General features: G+C 38.8%; 7 protein-coding genes across 11 annotated transcripts; 2 read left to right on the top strand and 5 right to left on the bottom strand.

Moving 5' to 3' along the window:
• Positions 1 to 5550, bottom strand: LOC118741131 (chorion transcription factor Cf2). 2 transcript variants are annotated; one of them, XM_036472982.1, is made up of 3 exons: positions 3425 to 5550; positions 2884 to 3062; positions 1 to 654 (listed from the first exon to the last, which is right to left on the bottom strand). In XM_036472982.1, the coding sequence occupies exons 1-3, from the start codon at positions 4684 to 4686 to the stop codon at positions 479 to 481; spliced, it is 1617 nt and encodes a 538-aa protein (XP_036328875.1). In that variant the 5' UTR covers positions 4687 to 5550; the 3' UTR covers positions 1 to 478. The 2 variants fall into 2 exon arrangements, with proteins under 2 accessions (XP_036328875.1, XP_036328876.1); XM_036472983.1 differs by having other exon boundaries at positions 2968 to 3062; positions 3425 to 5549.
• A 1500-nt stretch (positions 5551 to 7050) lies between these two features.
• Positions 7051 to 8351, bottom strand: LOC118741137 (60S ribosomal protein L27a). 2 transcript variants are annotated; one of them, XM_036472991.1, is made up of 4 exons: positions 8280 to 8351; positions 7678 to 7995; positions 7329 to 7462; positions 7051 to 7126 (listed from the first exon to the last, which is right to left on the bottom strand). In XM_036472991.1, the coding sequence occupies exons 1-3, from the start codon at positions 8280 to 8282 to the stop codon at positions 7334 to 7336; spliced, it is 450 nt and encodes a 149-aa protein (XP_036328884.1). In that variant the 5' UTR covers positions 8283 to 8351; the 3' UTR covers positions 7051 to 7126; positions 7329 to 7333. The 2 variants fall into 2 exon arrangements, with proteins under 2 accessions (XP_036328884.1, XP_036328883.1); XM_036472990.1 differs by having other exon boundaries at positions 7051 to 7124; positions 7321 to 7462; positions 8280 to 8349.
• Positions 8352 to 9132: 781 nt separating this feature from the next.
• On the bottom strand, positions 9133 to 9840 carry LOC118741138 (39S ribosomal protein L27, mitochondrial). The gene is made up of 3 exons (XM_036472993.1): positions 9697 to 9840; positions 9464 to 9627; positions 9133 to 9402 (listed from the first exon to the last, which is right to left on the bottom strand). The coding sequence occupies exons 1-3, from the start codon at positions 9758 to 9760 to the stop codon at positions 9199 to 9201; spliced, it is 432 nt and encodes a 143-aa protein (XP_036328886.1). The 5' UTR covers positions 9761 to 9840; the 3' UTR covers positions 9133 to 9198.
• On the bottom strand, positions 9543 to 16412 carry LOC118741127 (vam6/Vps39-like protein). 3 transcript variants are annotated; one of them, XM_036472975.1, is made up of 10 exons: positions 16255 to 16412; positions 15908 to 16176; positions 15586 to 15789; positions 15266 to 15527; positions 14949 to 15208; positions 14503 to 14883; positions 13915 to 14435; positions 13438 to 13840; positions 13062 to 13376; positions 9543 to 9627 (listed from the first exon to the last, which is right to left on the bottom strand). In XM_036472975.1, exons 1-9 carry the CDS (start codon positions 16322 to 16324, stop codon positions 13068 to 13070), a joined length of 2679 nt encoding a protein of 892 aa, XP_036328868.1. In that variant the 5' UTR covers positions 16325 to 16412; the 3' UTR covers positions 9543 to 9627; positions 13062 to 13067. The 3 variants fall into 3 exon arrangements, with proteins under 3 accessions (XP_036328868.1, XP_036328870.1, XP_036328869.1); XM_036472977.1 differs by lacking the exon at positions 9543 to 9627 and adding an exon at positions 12706 to 13005; XM_036472976.1 differs by lacking the exon at positions 9543 to 9627 and adding an exon at positions 12706 to 12998.
• Positions 11430 to 12712, top strand: LOC118741132. Its single transcript, XM_036472984.1, has 2 exons — positions 11430 to 11786; positions 11844 to 12712. The coding sequence occupies exons 1-2, from the start codon at positions 11438 to 11440 to the stop codon at positions 12671 to 12673; spliced, it is 1179 nt and encodes a 392-aa protein (XP_036328877.1). The 5' UTR covers positions 11430 to 11437; the 3' UTR covers positions 12674 to 12712.
• Positions 16413 to 16651: 239 nt separating the features above from the next.
• LOC118741129 lies at positions 16652 to 19370 on the bottom strand. Its single transcript, XM_036472978.1, has 2 exons — positions 19024 to 19370; positions 16652 to 18937 (listed from the first exon to the last, which is right to left on the bottom strand). The coding sequence occupies exons 1-2, from the start codon at positions 19177 to 19179 to the stop codon at positions 17147 to 17149; spliced, it is 1947 nt and encodes a 648-aa protein (XP_036328871.1). The 5' UTR covers positions 19180 to 19370; the 3' UTR covers positions 16652 to 17146.
• An 883-nt stretch (positions 19371 to 20253) lies between these two features.
• Positions 20254 to 21171, top strand: LOC118741134 (probable H/ACA ribonucleoprotein complex subunit 1). Its single transcript, XM_036472986.1, has 2 exons — positions 20254 to 20444; positions 20498 to 21171. The coding sequence occupies exons 1-2, from the start codon at positions 20411 to 20413 to the stop codon at positions 21154 to 21156; spliced, it is 693 nt and encodes a 230-aa protein (XP_036328879.1). The 5' UTR covers positions 20254 to 20410; the 3' UTR covers positions 21157 to 21171.
• The last annotated feature ends 816 nt before the right edge of the window (positions 21172 to 21987 follow it).

Below are 21987 nucleotides of genomic sequence, written 5' to 3'. Positions count from 1 at the left end.
TTGCAAATCGTCTTATATTTCGCATTTTTATTTGTTGTTCATTTTACGCGCCTATTTCGCAGCCAACAAGAGCCGCCGTGGCCTACTACAAAGCTTGCGACAAGCCTATCGTATCCAGTACAAAGTCGAGCTCTTTGTTTGTTGTACCTTCTAGTGATTGCTGTGGTTGTTGTTGCCGTTGATGTTGTTGGTTTTGTAGTTGATACTGTTGCTGCGGCAGTTGGTATTGTGTCTGTTGTTGCTGTGGATTTAATGATAAGTTGATTGTTGCAAATGCTGTGGTGTTGTTCATAGTTGTTGCTGTTGCTGTTGCCGTTGCTGCTGCAGCTACTGCTGTTGTTGTTGTTGTTTCTGCAGTCATCGCTGTCTGCGCCAACGTTTTGGCCAACATTTCAGCCGTTGGCTTCTTCTCTTCCGCATCACTTAGCCAAAACTATGTTAACAAACGGCCACGGCTCCCTTTGCCAATCGGTCTTCCCTAGAGTGGATGTAACTTGGTCGTATGTACCGTTAAAGCGCTGCGCTGTGTAAAGCGCTTGTCACAGTAGGGGCAGGTATAGGGCTTTTCGCCAGTATGTGTGCGTATATGCTTGGTGAGGTAATCCTTGACACTGAAACGTTTCTCACAGTAGACACAGTGAAAGGGTTTCTCACCTGTAGATTTCCAGTAGAACCATAGCACATACACACACACAAACAAAACATTTGTAGAAGATACGAAGAGAAAGAAAAAGAAAAAAAAAAAACACTCATGCATTAGTTATAGTGTGTGATAATAAGTTGTATATGCAGTCAGCTGCTTGGCCATGGCCAATGAATGATTTGTTGAACTACCACAGCAACGAGCGCAAAAGCTTAAGCAACAAATATTAATGCATTTTTTTTGTCTGCTATTCAACAAATCATGACTTTGGCTCTGTTGGCACTTGCAGATAATTTGCCAAATATTTTCAACATTGTTTTTGTAATTATTCAATAAAAAAATGCAGTACAATAGGTTTGATGAGATGGAGGGAAATGCAATATTGTTGTCATATGGGTGGTGGCTTAGTGGCTGCAATAGGCGGACAGAAAAAAAAGTTTTGTTTAATAAGCGACTGCTTAAAAAATTATCACTTATATATGTTTGCGGCTGCTAGATGTGATCGTCGTCAGCATCGCTATTATGATGAGCAATTAAGCGTAGTATAATTTTGTTTTTTCGCCTATTCGATTTAAACTAAAAACGGGTCTGAAAGTGAGATTCGCAATCCTACATATTTTCCTACAATATAAGACCTTTGCCAAAGCCATCTCTAGGACATATGCGCATCGCTACAGTAAGGCCTCACTCAAAGTTATACTCTTCATACTTGGGAGAGTTCTTCTTTTAGAGAATGCTACGATGGCCGCCTTAGAGGTTTTGATATTACGACCCATTTTAGGCCACCAGACTTCGTTTAGTTTAGACCTCTTTGTATTATTTGACGGAGCGTATTCTCGAACATTCTTCTGGCAATTATTACTAAGACAATCGCATATCCTTGGCAGCTAATGCCAATATAAGAGAGGATGTGTAGAAGTTCTTCCACTACCATTCTAGACAGGAGATATCAATTTCAAGTTCAGTAAATCTTTTTGAAGCATCTTAGTTTAAATTTTCGTTTCTCTCCCATTCAAAGCCAATTACTATATCCATAGTTATATATGCGTACTAGTTGGGATTAAAGCAGCCTGCCTTAGAGTATTAGATCTATTTCCTTATCGATAGTCTTTTCCATTCTTTGTGCGTATGATTCAGAAAAGAATTTAAGTTCAATATAAGAAATCAATGCGGTTGACTTTAATGATTTTGAAATATGTATGTTTCAGAAATATGTGAACAATTCAGTCTCAGGTTTTAGATAAAATCCTGAAATCTAGTGCTAATTTGACTTTAAACCCCAAAATCGAAATATTTAGATAACGTCGCCTTTAATGCCAAAGGCCTAATCTACTTTTTTTAAGATATGTGTTCGATCCGAATTTTAGGTTGTTAGCTAATGGTACTTTAAAAGAACGCACTTCGAAAAAACATCACACTTATTTCTTACATTTTACTTAATTTTTCTATGTAGCCAAGTAGAAAACCTAACCTAAAGCTTCACAGATCTATTCAGCGCTGGTAACATCAATTTTTTAGCCAATAAATAAAGTAGAAATGGGAACATTTATTGATAAAATTTTTGATTGCAAAATGCCTTTAACCCGAAATAACTCTGAATTTGCCGATTTCAAATTTTTCTTCAAGTCATAGTATTCAATTTCTTCCAAAAGTTTCTCTACTCTAATCCTAATTAAAGCCTAAATAATCAGTTTTAATTTTTCATTTATATACATACGTATGTGCATATGTAAGTATGGAGAAAATGCTTCTGCTGTACGCAATAATTGCTCATCATAACGTACTATTTTGCTTTTATTTTTAGTTTTTTCTTTAGCAATGCATATGAGCAAACGATGAGATGGAATTTAATTATTTGTCATGGGCGTGCGTGGCATAAAAAAATTGCGTAAGCATTTTTTATCTAAGATAAATGAAAATAATATGCATTCCAGATATACAAAATACATATTGATTGCTTTTGAAGTAATTATTACGACACACATAAGTATGTATGTACTATATATTTTCTATTTCTGGTAATAGTATTTAGAAAAAGAATAACAAATACACTGCATTTAGCTGAGCTGAGAATAGTTTGATTTGTTTTTGCTTAATTTTGTGATTTGATTTTTAATCGGTTTTGTGGTTTGATTTTGTTTTGAGTGAAATTGATTGATTGATTGAGCTGATTGACTGATTGATTGGTTGATTTACTGACTGATTGATTGATTTTTTCAAAATATACTATATTCTCTCACCCGTGTGAGTTGTTAAATGTTTGTTCAGGTAGTCCTTTACAGTGAATTGCCTGCCACAATATCCACATCTAAAGGGTTTCTCACCTGTATGAATGCGCGTGTGCTGTTTGAGGGTGTTCGATTGGGTGAATGACTTGCCGCAGTAGGAGCACGAGTACGGGCGTTCTTTAGGCGTGACGCTGCGTAGGCGTAAACGAAGTTGTTTAACAGATAGAAAACAGAATAGAAATTAGTTAATTATTCGTGACAATTCATTCGAGAAACAAACACTTAGATTATAAGTTAAAACATTTATACTCGTATAGACACACATTGAGAAGCTAAGTACGAAATTTCCGGGCATTGAAAAATAAAAATCCATTAGACTTGCTATCTGATTTTTGGTTCCGATAGATTCGTATTTACATACATGTGTTTCTAAATTTTAATAGACTTATCGGATAGACGGATTAGCGAAATTTCGTACAAAGCATTCTACATAAATAACCAAATTTTAAATTATCTAAAAATATAAGATATAATATTAAAGTGCAATGATTACTCTGCTTCGCCTGTATGTATTTTACGGTGCATTGCCAATGTGCCGGGCGTCTTAAAGGTTTTCGGACATTCCGGGCATTTGTGGCGCACTTTGTTTCCCAATGTCGTGGAAGCTCCGCTGCTGGCGGCTGCTGTGCCAGTCGCATTTGCCAGGGCTCCGGCTGTAGCTGATGCGGTGCTTACTACTACGCTCGTAGCACCAACTGGCTGCTGAATGGTGTACACGGGCACTGCGGCCGGATCTATATCACCGTTGCCATCGCTAATGCCAAGCGGTTCTTCCTTGATTATCACATGTGGATGGCCCTCTGTGCTGCCATTGCTGCCTTTGTTCAATTTTACAGTTAGAGGTGGTACTTTTAATTGAGTTTGCTGCTGCTGATTTTGCTGTGCCTGTGCCGCTTGTTGTTGCGTTTGTGCATGCGATTGCGCCTGTCCGGCCTGCTGTCGTTGCTGATCAAGCAAATCTGGTTGCGGCTGCCTTTGACGATCGAGTAAATCTGGCTGCTGTTGTTGTTGCCGTTGTTGTTGTTGTTGCTGCTGCTGTTGTTGCTGATGTTGTTGCTGCTGCTGGCGCTGCTGTTGCTGTTGCTGATTCTGTCTTGAGTTCAATTCTTCTGGTGGTATAGTATTCATTTCTTCAGGCGGCATGGAAGGCATCTCTTCTGGTGTTTGGGGTGGTTCAGGCTGATCCATGTACGGCGGCTGCTGAGCTGCAGTCATATTGGAGGCAGTGCATACAGAGCCACAGTGCATGCACTTGAATTCATCGCCTTCGTGCAAGGTCACTGATGAAATACCATAAATGCCACATGCCATGCAGCGCGCTAGAAAAGCCGTGGTTTGATGTACGATACGGTGGTGTTCATCTAGCTCCTGCGCCGAACCAAACTTCTCCTCACAACTCAAGCAGGGATACTCAATTTTCATAGGATCCGAAACTGGTACGTTCGGTTGTGGAACACCGCCTAGCAAGAGCCCACCGGCACCACCGATGCCACCACCGCCACCAATCATGCCAGCTGATATGCCGTGGCACAACTGCATATGCTCCTGAGCGTGTTGTGGCCGCTCAAATTGCTGACCACACATCGGACAAAAGCTAGCCGATGTAATAACTCCACCATCCATGGCCAGGTTGGGTAGGAAAGATGATTTTAATGTATCCATGGCACTGCCTGCAGATGTGCCCGAGGATGACTGTGCTGTGCTCGTTGGTCGGCACAGCCGCAGTTCCTGCGCAGTAGAGGACGATTTCAACATAATTTCATGAAACAATGGCAGCGGTTCAAGCAATGCAAAAATGACCTTACAACAAAAAATAATGCGTTATAGCACAAAAGCACAATTAGAAGCGTTGAATCGTTCACAATGTAGTGACGTAGGCGAGGCAAGGGCATATGTGGTCAATAAGCGCGCAACAGTATGCGAGAGCACCTAAGTATTTGTTTTCCCCCGTTTACCTACAACAGTAGCTTGCGATTGACGCGCGGCAAAGTCTTTTTTGCGTTTAAATAAAAAGCAAAGTGTTAATTAGCGTAGACGATTTTCAACTTCAACAATGGTTTTCCAATCGTCTTTCGTTTCACAATGATTTTTTGCATTTTCAGCAATTATCTCTTTGACTCCTACTCTATATCACTGTTTCTCCCCCGTTCACGCTATCATCCTTCCACGATCTTTTTTCGTTTGTCGTTGTCTGTCGTCGCTACCAATTCCAATTTCGGAATTTCACTTTTTCTTCACTTTCGCATTTTCGGACGCAGTTTTGTCACTGCTCCGCGTTTATGCTTCTTTTATGGCGACAACTGCTGTTGCTGTCGCTGTACACTCATCCACCGTTTGCCCCCCACAAACGCAGCGGACAAATTTACTACCTCTTTTGACTAGTGCTCCGCTTTGCGCGTTCGCTGTTCTTTGCGACTGATGTCCCACACTTACATACAGACGGGATCGTCGAAGATTTTCCACACACTTCCTTCAAGCTATTTGATGCGCCTACAAAGCGAAGAAATCGGTTTTCATCCTCCCTGCACTTCTTTTTGATATCACTTTTATGCTTTTGATTTGATTTTTGCCCTTGAGTAGCTAAAAAGCGCAAATCGCTGATGGAAATTGAATATTGAATACACCAGAAAGTGAAAATCTCTGAAAACTTTCTGGGTTCTTTTTTGTGCTGCCAAAAATAAGTATTGCCAGTCCAAAAATAAGAAAATGGAGATGCAGTAAAATGCGAGAATGTAGCCTACAAAGAACTCTAATTATCAAATGAAAAATCATTTGTTGGACAAAAACAGGGAAAAAAGTTTTAAATAATAAAAATAAATAAACATCAAGAAATTATACCATGCATTTGTATTAAAAAATAAAAAGAAAAGTTAAAAAAAGAAGTGTTGAATTATTACAATTATTTAGGCACATGTATCGCCCTGTGCTATGCACGTAGGGTTGCATTTGTCATCTTTTTTGTGTTTAGAATATGAAGGGCCCCCTTTAAGAGCCTACACACGCATTGATATATCGGCCAACCAGTTGACCAACCTACTTAACGAACAACACATGTTAACGTTAATGCGCCTTTGAAAAAATAAATCGGATTTAGGTTGCCAACTTGTCTACACACAGAGCAAAAAGTTGACCAATCTGCCTCAAAATCAAAAGTTTTTGATTTTTCTCCAACCTGACGAATAACTTAACGAAGGTTTTCCAACTTGCCTACACACGGCTTATTTACCACCAACTTCTAGCGGCTGGCCAACTGGTTGGCCGATAAATCAATGTGTGTGTAGGGCCTTTTTGGGGTGGCGGTCGCTCGGATCAGGGCTGCCAACTTCGCTCAAACCGTGCCATTTTTGGCCCTATTTTACTTCAAATGGCACTTAATTTTAGAATGGCACTTTTGAAAAATAATATTTCAATACATTTTTGTAAAATCCTTTCGCATGTACTTCTTTTTCTCAACTAAAATTTTCTAATTTCTATAGTTTATGCAACCGATTTATCTTACTATGGCATTGGACTTTCGCTTTAGGAATGTGTTAATGGGAAGAATTAGAAAGAATGGCACCTTTATGTTTCTATCTGTCACTTTTTTAATCCTCAATATGGCACTTCATAGCTATGTACAATTGGCAGCCCTGGCTCCGATAGTGTCGATGCGAGCTTTACCTTGGGTGGAGCCCGGTTCGATTCCTCAGTGTATTTTTACTTTGAAGAATCTTGAATTATCTCGTCTGGGACCAACGTAAAACTACAAGCCCCTTCATTTGTTAAAAACAAAGGCACTTACCACAAAGAAACATGTGAACCGCTTATCATTTTCCATAGATCTGACCCATCTTTACGCTTTACATTGTGGCTAGACCCAGATTCAGCTATATTTTTAACTTTTATGATGAAGACAATGCTATGCCCTGAAATATATAGTGCCCAACCTTTTACTAGTAATCCGTTGTAGTAAGCTGCATCCAGTAGTACGGTAAAAACCAAATTTTTTCTTACTACTATTTAGAAGGCTGTATTAGTACAAGCTGGCAATTGTTTGAAATCCGACCCCCGCCCGCCCATAATTCGCATACAACTTTGCAATTCTTATTGAATAAACTATCACGTAATTTTTTTTTTTTAAATTTTTGTAATTCTATTTTTATTGTAAAATCCATACGTTTGATGTTTCATGTACGTTTTATTGGAAACAGGACCTAAAAACAAAAACTTGTATATTATAAAATTCATTCCAAGTATCAATGCTAGGTGTTTAACCCAAAAAATTGGTTTTTGTTCCTCAAATACTCAGTTCAGTTATGGTAGCACGAAAGTCATTCAGCAAAAGTCTGACGCATAAGCTAACTCGTCACTGTATTTGAGAAGCTTCCAACACATGAAATAAATATTTACCTTAAAATTAAAATTAAGCTCTCAACAAGCAGACACCACCAGCGCTCTTGATTTTGTCTTCAGCCTTTTTCGAAAAGTATTTGGCCTTAACAATAACGGGCTGCTTAGGCAAATGTCCACGACCCAACAATTTGTAGTAACCCTACAAGATATAAAATATGTTTAGTACAATCATCCCAAAATTCCTTATAATGTACATATAAATCATTTTAGGTTAAAATTTCTGCTTAATCTGAAAGGCTTTCGCTACATGGGGAGAGCAATTGTACGGTCGCATTCAGTCCGCCCGACGCCTTGGAATGTATCTTCATGTTTGGCAGAAATTCTACATAAAATTTTTAAGGAAGAGATACTTACGAATTGCACCAAATCGATGACGGGTGCCTTGTTGCTCTTCTCTTTTTGCAGTTCAGCTAATTTATCAGCTCCAACCAGCGACCACAATTTGTCCAAATTGATTGTTGGGCAGAATTTGTGCTGGCGACGCAAGTGGAAGTTTCTCATACCAACTTTACCGAAGTAACCGGGATGGTATTTGTCGAAGTTGATGCGGTGATGGTGCATACCACCAGCGTTACCGCGACCACCAGGATGCTTGCGGTGCTTGCCAATACGACCATGTCCGTGGCTCACATGACCACGCAGCTTTCTGGTCTTCTTTCTTTTGATGTTCGACTGTAAATTAAAGAAAAAAAATATTTATTTTCGAATTACACACGTGTTTGGATGTTGGTACACCAACAAGTTTACAGTGGCAGTCACAATTATTTTTTTGAGGTTAGGTCGTGTAACAACACAAAAGTGTAACTTTTGCTATTCACACTACAACAACGCTTTGCGCTTTGGATATTTACTTTATTGTATTTTAATATAAAGTCTCCTACGTTCAAAATTGCATCTTAATTTATGCAAAAATGAAGCAAATTGTGACTGCTAAGCACACTCTGACGTCCACTCACCATCTTGAAACTTTTCGAAAGAAAGAAGTAAACGAAGTTGGCTGCAAATGTTTGCTGTCATCTGGAACATGTCAAGAAAGTGCGCTATTCGATACATCCACTTACATGGTTGCATTTCATAGCACTTATAAAGATAGGTGACCCAATCAGTCCCGGTACGGTACAATATCGTACGATATACGTTGCTTAATACACAAGGAATGTACTTAGGAGCTCTAAAAAAATGGAACTTTTGTATTACAGTATACTGCGGCACAAGAATTGTAAGTAATTATTTAGGGTACGGTTTAGTTATTTGTACAACGATTTTGAATTGTTAGGCCTAAACGCGTGATCCGAACGCTTTATTTAAAAAATAATAATTTACTATATCTGTGGACTAACTTATTAATAATCTCGGTTTGAAATATCGTATTTTTTGGCAAATTTCCGAGCAGAGCTGTCAAACAAAAATATCCACGAAATATCTTTGCAAAAGGTGTTCAGCCCCTCTTCTTCGGAACGGAACGACCCAGATTTATATCTGGCCAAGGACTGTCACTCCAGCAACACTCCCCAAAAAGTTTTTGGGGAATTTGTATGCTGCTACAACAACAACAGAATTCTGCTTAGCTATGGTTATAATCGCTAAGCCGGGCCGAAGGCCGCCTACACAGAAAGTGAGGGTTATAATCCTTTTGCAAAAAATTCAACTCCCCTATTTTCAAACAGCTCCCAAGGGGTCTGTGGGTGGTGAGGGGACACTTTTCATAAAGCGCGTTCTATACTCTTCCTTTAGAGCAGGTTTGGCAGGCCACGCCCCCCCCCCCCCCCCCCCCCCCCCCCCCCCCCTACCACAAAAACGTTGCACAAATAACTAAATATTTCCCATTATTTATTTTCGTACATCAGTATTCAACAACAAAAAAGCCCGAAACATTTAAACCTCCTCTATTAAGCGAAAACGCTGATGCTGTGGTTCTGTAATAACATTGAAAAATTTCTTATAAATCGTTTGGCCCTCGCGCCCAGCGTAGTTTCGCTGTACCCAGGTGTGATCCCAATTTGGATCCAATCGCTCGCATGTCACATATACTCGCCCATGTTCCATGGCATACAGCGTACCATTTCGCCCAAAACCAACCTGGATAAACATTTCATTTACTTAATCAGCTTAACAAATATATTTTTCGAATTTTACATACATTCATGCCAGGATGAAAACGAGTTGTTAGTTGTGTCGCAAGCAATGTACCCTGTGAGACCCAATGTCCATCCTGAACACGCCAGCCGCGATGTTTTGGCCGTGGATGTCCCTTCTTGTTGCGCGTGCTGCCTCCAGTCTTTTTACTGGCGTTACGTATGGTCGCTGCAAAATAGAAAAAAAAAGAGTTCCATAAATTTGCCTATAAACGGCAGTATTCCATTTATTTCTCACTCAATAAAGTCTGATCCCCTTTGAGACTTTGCAGTGATAACTTTTGCATTATTGTAAAGGACATTGTTACTAATATTAATTAACCAATCTGTGGTATTATCCAGAACTCCTTAAAGCCTAAAAAAAAACTTTGTCACTATCAGCTGTTAGGGTTCGAACCTCCCCTAGTACCCGATAACTCACTTTATACATTCCAAAGTACTCGTGGTATCGAATACTTTTCAGATATTATCGATTGTTGGTTTTTTTGCAGCATCGTCCAAAAATATAGAAGCAAGTATCGATAGCGTTCAATTTACTACTAAGATACTATATTTAACTGACTGAATTGGTTTGACTGTTGAAGATCTCGCGTTTTATTAATTGCGAGTGGGCAATGCGTGTGATTTAAATACATACAGAAAGAGTAAACAAAAACAACGTAAGATGAAAAATTTGTTTCAGATCATTAAAATCATCGATAAACACATCAAATATGAGGATTTCAAATGGAGGAAGCTTCATGCAGCTTTCAAGCAAAATTCGTGCGTTGAGTACAAACAAACCTCACTTAGCACTGTTAGGGCCAGTTTTTCAGTGCCAGTTTAAACTTAGATTAATATTACGTTTAAATTGGCCCCATTTAACTTGTTAAATGAAACAGAGCTTTTTGGAAAACACAATCGTCCGCATTGAACATTTGGAGTTAACTTTGACGGGTTGTTTGATTACCAAAAAAAAATTTAAAATCAAGTTTTTGTGCTTCAATTTGTTTTGTGCGAATGTCTGCTTCATGATATTAACGCATACGGATTACTTAGAGACTTCAAAATGTTTAGTTTGTGTACACTATTTATCCCTGCGTACGATGAGACCTCATGGAAAATAACTTATTACCGCCTTGGCCTCTTTTTTGGCGGGCAGACATGTATACAATTTTGAAACTTTTTGATCATTTTTAATTTTTAATATTTCTCAGAATGTTAATTTTTGAACGTTGGCGTGTCAAATGAAAGCTTTTGGGTCTAGGGTCAGCTGATTGGTCGGAGCAGAAAGCTTTCTGATGCAACTCTGCGCTGAACTGGTTTTCAAACGAGTTAAATGATTTAACTGGTTCACTTTTCCAACAACAATTGCATGCGATTAACCTTGTTTATGCACTACCGTGCACTGAAAAACTGGCCCTTGGCTTTTGTTTGTGCTTCCATTTCAATAGCCGTCGTCGATTCGCCAACAGTTCGCGAACGAACTCAACGAGGTACAACCAAAACTCGCTATGTCCATCCTTGCTAGCTAACTTTGTTGTTGCTTTCGCATGCAAAATTTTTCGTTAAGCGACCGGAACTCACATATAGCGAGCGGAGAAGTGGCGAATTGATGACGGTTAATATTTCGTAGAACTCAACCGAAATACGTACAGTTAAAGCTGATCTCCGATGTGGAGAAATACCAAATCCAATTGCATACGCTTTCGAGCAGAAAATTTGAATTCTGTTCTGTAAGCTTACTCTTTTAGTACTGAGTAGTATCACACTTTCCGCCCGATACCGAAAGTAAAACTTGGTATCGATACCACATAGCAAGTCTTGAGTTTCGAACCCTATCAGCTGCTCCCCGGCAGGACTGCCAGCATTTTTATTTTTTATCCGAATTTTTTCAGCGGCTGAAAATGCACTCGAAAGTAACGGCATAGCAAATCTAATTTCTATTAAAATTCATATATATATTCTTAAATTAATTTACTTAAATATTTTTTTAAATTATGGATACAGATTGTGAAGAGCCACAATCGTCACAGGCAGTCACCGTACCTACCGAACTTTTGCGTGAAAAAGTTAGGATATTTTCACAACGGCACCGGGAGCTGCAACGTGCCAAGTCCAACGATGCCTTGCGATTTGGTTTGGGCGAGATAACCAAAAAAGTGGAGGAGCTAGACAATCTTACGGAAAAGGATGTAAACGGTTTGATAACGCGAATAAAACGGCGCAAACATGCATCGGTAGAGGATATGTATCGCTTGAATCATGCATTCCTACAAAGTATGGACCATATCAAGCTGTTCGCCAAGGCGCCCGGAGCACTGCACGTCATTGTTAAAGAGCTGACTGGTAGGATTCATATATTTATGCTTTAATTTCCAATTGGTTTGAACTCTCTCTATATAGGTATCGACTCCGAACGTCAAATTGGCGCAGTGGAATGTCTTTGCAATCTATCACTTGGCGAAGCGCCAGTTTGTGACAAAATCGGAAATATGGCTGGTAGTTATCTAGTTACTTATCTCGATAGCATTGATGAACGTTTAAAGCGTACATCACTTTGGACAATTGCTAACATAATCTCCACAAGCCAGAAAGCCTCGGAAACCTTGGTGCAGATGGAAATAGTGCCCAAGTTATGGCGTCTATATGTGGATGACAGCGGCGATAAGGATCCTACAGCTGATTTCAGAGAAGACGCAGCTATTTGTTTGCAGTTGCTTGTTGTGTACAATCAGCGCGTATTGAGAGCTGAAGATCTGCTCTTCATAAACGAACACATGTGTAAAAAAAAACGTAGCAGCGGTGCAGGCGAATATCATTTGCAGATATTATTTCATACCGAATGGAATGGAATGGAATTAAGTATGGAACACACCAACTATTTAATCGAATTCATTTTGAGTAATTTGTGTAACACAGAAGATTTTTTAAACATCAGCAATCGTCTAAGAATTCTTTATGGTATTCGCTTTTTAGCGAATATATTAGCATGTCAGCCACATGCGCTCGGTGTGTTGATGCAACAAATTAGAGTTGTCTGGAATACGAGCTTAGAAAATATTTTAAATAAAATTTTTGAATTTGGGGAAAAGGAGCTGACTGTAGAAACGATATATCTATTGAGACACTTGGTGCCACAACAAGAAGAGGTTGGACAGCAATTGCCTTGCAAATTAGAAAATCTTCGAATTCCTAAATTTGATGGCTACGAAAAACTACTACTTGATTGTTAGGGGCGTGTGAATTTAAAATAGAAGTTTAAATATCTTTTTAAATAAATTTGTCGCTAAAGCAGCGAACATTTAATTAAAATTCTTGGTTTCAGTTAATCCAAGAAAGAATAAATGGGGTTTTTCCAGCAAAATATCATGGCTGCAGTCCTTTAACAGAGATTAAGCATCACGGGGATAAAATTGTTTCTAACACGAGTCTCCTAATTACAGGTGTGTCAATACAAAATATAGATCTATTGAAAGTGAGCGCAGTCAATCTTTTAATTTAAGAAATAGATGGCGCTACCACAAATTGGAGGCTATCAATCCATAGATTGCATTAACACTAAAAGCTAATATTTAAGAACAAGTTTGTGGAAAATATATACGTTTACTAGTAATTATATACCTTAATTTAACTACTATTTCCCGAGCTCGATTGTACAAGTTTGTCATGACAAGATAAATGTACCACTTCTCCGTTGGGATAACGCACGAAAGCTGGTGGATTTGTGAAACGCTTCTTACATTGTGGACATACCGTGAACTCAGTGAGAACAACCGATTTATTTTCCTCAGCACGAATCTCTTCTCGGACACGCCGAATTTCGGCCTTAAGCAGCCTGGCCATTGTTTCGTTTTCATGTCGCTCCGCGATTTCGGTACGCAAAACTATTTCCAGGTAGTTCCATATAGAATGCACCGGCATGTCATCGGGCAGCAACTACAAAATAAATAAAAAATAAAATCGCAAGTTTTTTTGAGTACTCAAATGCATCAAATACCGGTATCACGACATAGGGATCAATTTTTTCCGCATATTTGTTTAGGAGCCCTAGTATGATTTCTTCATTCGGTCGTAAAAAGTCGGGATGTAGCGCAACGTCCTCATATGGCGGCTGGCGAGATGGATTCAATAGCGTCATCAATAGAGTTGCAAAAATATTTTTATCATCTTCATAATTTGCTTCACAATACTCAGCTGCTTTTTCCACATCACCTAACACTTGCACGTAGATTGACAGAACCTCTTCGTGCTTCTTTAGACGACCGAGAATCAAGGCACGCTCTTCAAGCAGGTCATTTGTGGGAAAATCTCTTAGCACTACCTCTGGTGAATAGTTCTGTGAGTTCTTAAGGAATTCACACAGGTTTTCTCGGTATTTACGCAAATTCTCTTGCGATTCACTATCAAAATAGATAATATAAAAAAAAATATCACACTTTCCAATATTTTTTAAATGCAGAGAAATGAAACAAACCTTTGCTTCGTGGGTTCCTCTTGTTTAACCTCTTCGAGTAGGCTATGCACCTTTTCGCGATATTGTTTAGCTAATACGTTGTGTAGGAGGGTATTATTGTCCTTCCAGACATTAATTACATGTTCCAAATATGGAATGACCAAGGCTTTGTGACGACTAAGCAGGAAATCGAGTACATTGGCTCGAGGCAAGTTTTCTACCTCTATAAAATTATCTGTAAAAATACGTAAGCCATCATCAGGCGCTTCTTTTAAAACCCAATCGCAGAATTCGAAAATTAGCGGCAATTGCGGACTGCCTAATTGTTGTAAATATTTTATAGTACGATCATGTCCATAAAGGCTCGAACCTTCGACTGAAGCCTGCGCCTTCAGCAGTTCTAAAGCTTTCTTATGTTTGCCATTCATTTGATATAGTATGATCAACTCGGAAATTTTATCATGTTTCTTCAATGTCTTTTCCGATTCCTCTAAATGGCATTGATTTAAACGCAGTAGTGGCGCAACCAAGGAGTCATTAGTCTGCAACAGGAGATAAAGAGCAATGCAGAATTTTCTACGTAAAAAATTTACAACATGAAAACCAAACCTGTAGATAACATTTTAATAGCGTTGTATCGATAATTGAAAGCAGCGATTTTGAGGTACTTTTTGTATCACGAAGTTTTACTACCTCTTTTTGACGTGCCAATGCCAAAAACTCTATCAACGCAAGGAGCGCATTTTCCATATCTTTTTCCTCCAACTGAGGCATTAGTGGGGCGGGCACAGATGCTTCATTAGATTTGCTTGCCTGATCCTGCAGCAAGTTTGGAAAAAGCCGTATAACATCGTAAGGGTCGGCAGCCGCTTTTTCGAACTCTTTCATAGAATCGGCAAATTGCTTATTAGCAAACAATTCACGCGCATAACGCACATGTATTTCGCGAATTGTAGCTGCTTTGATGTCCTCCGGCTCCTCGGAAATATTCTAAATTAAATTAAAACTATAAATAAGTCTGTCGAGATATTTTAAGAGATATGCTCAATTAGTACCGTCAACCCTATGGCCAGTTGAAATTTCTTCTGCTGCAGTAAAATCTGCCGCTGCGTGGGTATGTCTACCATACGAATACACCACAATTCTGAATTTGCTGCAGCGAATAGTGTGCCTTTTCCTGAACGCACTAACAACTTAGTTTTACTGAGCTCAGGTATGGTTTGCACAAGTGTGTCCTTATTTAAGCTGCTGCCTTCAATGCACCGCACTTCTATGGCATTTGCAACGCGACCGATTACATAGGGCTCGTCCCAAACTAAAAATGAGTTAGTGAGTTAAGTTATACTAGATGCTGCTTTCTTTTAGTATGTACCTATATCGAGCAATGCGCTGCTCCACATCATTGGTTTTGGCTTATTTTTGATTTCAACATTTCCAACTGCTGCCTCAATTGTGCCGTATGTCTTGAGTTTTTCGTCATTTTTCTTCACATAAACACTTGGATCAATGGCAACTAGATATTCGTCCTTGGACACGCCCAGCATATTATGTTTGATAAGACAAATGCAAGGATCCATGCTATGTGACGATGAAGTAACAATCAAATCGTGCTTCTCAGGCTTACTCGCCAACATCTGGATAAAAAATTTGCCAAATCATTTCTGCTTCTTGCTAAATTTATTGATTTCTTACATTGTAAATGACGTACTCATCCTTGAATCCAATACAAACCGCATCATCTACCCAACAAATCGCCTTTGGCACATCCTTCAATTCGATATTGAAATCAAAAGTATTTAGTTTATCTTGTTTCCAGTAAAAGAACTGTAACTGGCGTTTAATTGCACAGCATACACCAATAACGGTAGTCATCTCGCCAGTCGGTAATTTGGTAGGCTAAAAGAAAATGTATGCAATTATGGATTTTGAAATAGGTAAAGAAGTTTCGCTACGACAGAGTACGAGAGCGTCATGATTATGAGTCATTCATACCATTAAATTTAATTTCACAAACCTTTACATCCAAAGCAAATAAAGTGCAACCTTTTGTGACCATAGCACTGTGTATCAATGTAAAATTATTACCCACGCCAGAGATATCGCAAACATGCACCGTATTGTCAGTCAGCACAAATAGCAAATTCTCAGCCGGTATGACCTCCATCTGTACAATAGATTTTTTGCTAAAGTTTTTATTAAACATTAACATGTCTACAGTTCCATTGCTGTCCACTGAGTACATGATAAGCTGACCACTGCGGGTGCCCAGGATGACATTGTTATCTGCAAACAATCAATGGAAAGGACTATAAAATCTATGTCCTGGTTTGTGGACAGTTTTCTATTTGAGTCGATACTCACCATAGGCGGCAATGGATTCTATTTGTACTCCTTGTTTTAAAATTGTGTGAATATTATAAGCCTGGTGCATTATGTACAGAATTACGCCTAGTTTTTGCAAAAATCTGTGATAAACAAAGAAAAATGCATTGCATTTGACAGCTAAGTGCAACTTTGGAAGAGTTGCCAACATTTTATTATTTTTAATAAATTTGTATATCCGGTGTGCTATAGCGTTCTAGCGTATCATAAGTTCGATTAGCTAACGAATTTTAAAAGTCTTCTGTAAAAATCTCGGATGCAAACATTTTAATTTCGATCGGTTTTTATTCTTTCCTCTGAGAAAAGGAGAAAAATAATAATCTCAATGAAAGTCTCAGTCACCACCTAATTTTTTTTCTCTTAAAGTAAAACATAATTTTTTGGTCACCTCAAAGAGGCTTTTAAGGTAAGTTTATTGTTTAAGTTATGGCGATAATTACAATAATTTGGATGTAATACGTTGATATTCATGTATGTACATTTGTATGTAGTGGTCGGCAGTAAATAAAATCCTCATAAATAAAATGGGGAGAGTTTGGTTCTATGCTATACAATAATTAAAATGATTTTTTGTTTACAATTTAAAGATGAACTTTTGTCAGACGCTATATCACAAAATAATTAATACAAATTAAGGAAATTTCAATATTTTAACACCTAACAAATGGGCAAAAATATATATTTGAGTGAAGTTATATTAAGTTGTTTGTCTTAATAATATGCAAATGATTATGAAATAAAGCGTATCGCAAGCGATATTTGTTGATGAAAGTGAAAACAAAATTCAGTGAACTGAACAATATTACTTCCTAATTTCAGCTTATAAAGAAGTCGGTCAACTAAATAAAAAGCTAATGCAATCATACCAAATTCACTCTAATTCTCCTTCGTCATCTTCGTCTTCAAAAAGTGCAATAATACGTTTGCGTTCAGCCTCTCTTTCCGCTTCGTCTAGCAGCGTTGCTGCTGGCGGTTTCGCCTGATACACTGGCATATGATTGTGATACATTGCATTGTGTACTTCGAGTGCTGCAAGTGTCTCGAAGAGTAGGTTGCACGGATTGCAACGTGCACTGAAGCTAACATTTCGAGGCAACGGTGTGATGGGAATGGATTTTGGTGTAACTGCGATTGGTGATGTTGTATATTGCCTGTTGCTTGGCGTTGCGGTCATCAAATCTTTGCGCACACTTATTTGCGGCGTAGCTGGTGTTGCGGCGGCATTCACAAATGTTGGTGATTGTTGGTTGGCAGCTTGCTGTAGTTTTTGGAGGAATGTCAAACGTTCGGTTGAATCTTTAAGTCCCTTGCCAACATTGCCACCACTGGCAGCATAGTTGTTGGGGGCAGCATATGTTGTGACATTGGTCGTGCTGTTTCTAGCAGCCAAAATAGCGATGGGTTTTTTAACTTCCAAATCCATTTCAAGATCCAAAAGTGGTAAAAGATTTGAGCTACGACTTTGAGAGCGTTCTATTTCATATAAAATATTGTTACTTATTGTTATAGGTGTGCCAGTACTGTTACGTTCTGTCTTTCGTTTTTCAACTAAACTACTTTCGGTTACAACATCATTATTTGTGGCATTTTTTTCGCATGCATTTGAGTTCGTTGTGGTTAGTAAATCAGTCAATTTATCATGCTTTGGCAAATCATAGCGCTTACGAGACTTTTCGGCGGAAGCTGTCTGCGTAGTCCGAAGCTTCTGTTCGCCAGAGGAAGCAGCAGAGCTTTTACCTTCGCTCTCCAAACGAGTCTTATTGTTCTCCTCCGCATTGCTACCATTCTGTACTAAATCGGGTAGCAACATATCACCACAATTCGCTTTCTTCAGCCACTCGCAAGTCTTTCGTATACAGAAGATCATGCGTCGCACAAATTCATGAGGGGAAATGCCTTTATTACGACGTATGTATAAAAGTTTATTGATTTCTTCAATATAAGTGAGAAATTTGTATTCTATGCATGTGCTCATGTGTTCATTAAATGAATCCTCAAACATAAAGCGCCTGGAACATGCTCGACATTTACGTTCTTTACAACTTTCAGGTATATTTATTGTAATAGCATCCCGCAACTCGTCAATGTCCATAATATCATCTTCTTCGAAATTCTTTTCTTTGTATGAAAAAATGCTGTGCTTCGGTGTGATTTCACTTGCCTCATTTTCATCACTCGATGTTGCTGATGGAAACTCTTCTTCAGCATAAGGATCACCACTGGCTATATCAAAGTCTAAACCGGCGCCATCATTTCTGCGATTACGAGCTTGTAAACCGGAATTCGAGTCTTTGTTGAAAAGTAAATTTAGATATCGTAACTGCTGTTCGATATTTTGTTGCGCCGATGCATTTGCTTGAAAGTTGTTATTTAGCAATTGTTTACAAACTTTATCTTGATCTTGGGATATATTACTGTTAAGCAGATTAGTGTCTACGTGTCGTTCATATGTAAAATTCAAGTCTTGCTCAGTTATTAAAACGTTTTCTTTATCTAAATTTCTTTTGTTGGAATTGTTCTTTTGGCTTTGTTGTCGCATCTGGGCTATGGCTTTTAAAGTCAAAGCGTTGTTAATGCATTGTTCACGAAAAAATACTGCATGTTTCAGGTAGGAAATGCAAAGTGCACAGATCTTATTTGGCAAACCATCATTTTCGGAGCACTACATCAAATGAAAATGTACATATTTTTTATTAGGGCAATGCAAATCTATTTCCTTTTTTTTTGTCAATGCAGAAGTACTCTTACCTTCAGCCCTGTTGTCTCTTCCAGCAATACATTTACGTTTTTCTGCCAATTTAGAAACTCATTGGAACTGGCATGCAGATACGCTGGTATCTTCTCAAAAATTTCATATTCCGCAGGACTGGTACATACACGACAAATGCTATTCCAGCTTGACATTTCCACTTAAAAATATTTTATTTTTGTGTATTATTTCGAGCGATTATGATTGCAGCGTACGAACAGCATTTGCAGTTTTTGGTCTAAATAATTTCCATAAAATTACAATACAAATACACCGAAGAAAAGTGCAAAAATCGTTGAGTAAATAAGCAAAAAAATTTGTAGGGTCGTTGACAGCTGATATCTGACACAAAATGCAACCCTTTTGTAGGGTCCTGGGATATTATATGGGACCAAATATCGGTTGGGATCAAATGCACTACCGGAAGTACTAGATTAGAACCCGTATCTATCACCCTGTACTTCAGGTAGCGCATTTGGTATTAGGTTTGTATAGTAACTTCTCGAGTTAAAAATTGCAGCGAGAGCGTAAAAGCAAAATAGAGCGTAAAATTCTGAAGAAGAGAAAACTAGCAGAGCAAGTTATTGAACATAAAGCTAGTAAAAACTTGCACGTGAATAGTTGTTGCACCGTTTAGACATTCTGCTGTAAACATTCTACTATTTATAAATCAGTTTTAAACTCTTTGCTTTACACACAAGTGCTTACACAGTTCAGTGCATCATTAATACTTTGATTTCCACTCATTTTACTTTTGTTTGTGCAAAACCAATTCAAAAAATGGCGGCTTTAGATATTTATTCTTCTTCTTCTGCTAGTAAAAATTTCACTAGCAAGAATTTGCAACTCTTTCTCTGTTGTTACGCTGTTGATTCAGTGCTCTCTTGCAAATTTTCTGGGTTATTATACACCTTTCCAGTAAAAATTAGTACTGACTATTTGTTCCTATACACATCTAATCCCAGTTGCACAAAAATTGCCATATGATTTGGGATTAAGTCAAAGCTCGTTTGTGAATCACCCCGTTTACACAGGCTAATTTCAGATTATTAGGCGTCAAATTGGTTGTGCTTATTATTCTCACGTCTCAAGGAAAGGTTGTGTTCTTGTCTGTGCCACCGTGATCACTCTTTCCTGCTATATTTTAACTTCATATTTTATTAAAAACAAGTATTAACTACTGACTAACACGTACGGGAACAGGCTGACTGTGATGGACTATCGATAGAACCAAAAAACAATCGATAGTGGCTAGAACTAAAAAGCATCGAAACTATCGATAGTCTGCAGCTCTATTTCGATATAGACCGCGTGGTTGATAAACACACGAGATTCAGTTTTTTGTTTCTGTATAAACGAATTTTGTTAATAGATTGAATAAAAATAATGTCTTTCAACCGTGGTGGGAGTCGTGGAGGAGGTATGAGTTAACAATTAAAAAAATATACTTGTACCGAACATTCATATTTACAGGTTTTCGTGGTGGTCGTGGCGGTGGTGGACGTGGTGGAGGCGGTGGACGTGGGGGCGGCGGCGGTGGTTTTGGACGTGGTGGTGGCGGTGGCGGTGGTTTTGGACGAGGTGGTGGTGGCGGCGGCAATCGCTTTGGTGGCCGTGGGTTTGATCAAGGACCTCCTGATCGGGTTATACCACTAGGACATTTCAGTTACGCATGCGAAGACGATCTTGTTTGCAAGGTAGAAATTGAAGACGTACCTTATTTCAACGCACCAATATATTTGGAAAATAAAGAACAAATTGGCAAGATTGATGAAATCTTCGGGACGATACGGGATTATTCTGTGACAGTGAAGTTGTCGGAGAATATGAATGCAAAGAGTTTTAAACAGCAACAAAAATTATTCATTGATCCAGCAAAACTACTACCGATCGCAAGATTTTTGCCAAAGCCACCCCAACGGAAGGGCCCTAAGAAAAAGGGTCAAGATGGTGGAGCAGGTAGTAGTCGTGGCGGTGGTCGAGGTGGAAGCAGGGGTGGAGGTTTTGGAAGAGGCGGCGGAGGTGGAAATGGAGGCGGTGGTCGTGGTGGTTTTAACAGAGGAGGTGGTGGAGGAGGTGGAGGATTTAAAAGAGGAGGTGGTGGTCGAGGTGGCGGACGTGGTCGGTGGTAGCACTGACTAAATATATACCCATAACATTATGATTCGTTATAAATTAGACAATAAAAATAGTTTTTATTCTACCAATACGAATTTCCCTGTTTACATGGCAGATTCTCATAGTTTCGTGATTTAATAATTAAGGGTTTTGTAATCAAGTAGGTTTCGCGTTCCGCCAGGACAAATCGGCTTGTTAACTGATGAAGAAACTATTTGCCAAGCTGGTGGCATGCTGGGTGAATTCACACTCATAAAATAGATGTTGGGCCTGTTCGAGGCTCGTAATAAAAGGGGCATTACTCCCGCACTGATGAAAATTTGCAACACTGTTGCAACTGCCCAATTGATAATACGTTGCTGGAAATTTAATTCGCGCAACACTGCAGTTGTGATTGCAACCCGAACAACTCCGTTTTTGGGTCTTTTATACATACATACATACATAATTTAAATTGACAAAATAAACCTATTTAAGACATGTTCATTAGAAATTTGCTTTGGAAAATAACAAGTTAATCATCTGTTCATAAAACTTGCAACTTCCTAGTTTTGTGTTTTCGTACTTTCTTGCATGTTGCCCTCCCTGAGAGTTTTGCTTACTGCCGGACATTTGGTTACTGGCAACTTACTGGATAGTTCTTAATTGGAGAATACGAAGACAACTAAAATTTTATTCACCGGCCTATTATTATTTACGGTGGGAAATGGTTAGTTTTTGACCCACCGCTTGCGGGTGTTGGCAGGAGGGGTTAGGGCGCGGCGTCCTAAACCGACCCCATTCGAAAGAGGGCAGTCCCAACTTGTTTGAAAATGCGGAAAAAACGGCATTTATCGAGGCAAACT

This window comes from Rhagoletis pomonella, unplaced genomic scaffold (assembly GCF_013731165.1).
Source record: "Rhagoletis pomonella isolate Grant_MI unplaced genomic scaffold, Rhpom_1.0 Rhpom_scaffold_00006, whole genome shotgun sequence".
Taxonomy (NCBI): domain Eukaryota; kingdom Metazoa; phylum Arthropoda; class Insecta; order Diptera; family Tephritidae; genus Rhagoletis; species Rhagoletis pomonella.
The sequence above is the reverse complement of the archived record's forward strand: the minus strand, read 5'-3'. Positions and strand labels throughout refer to the sequence as shown.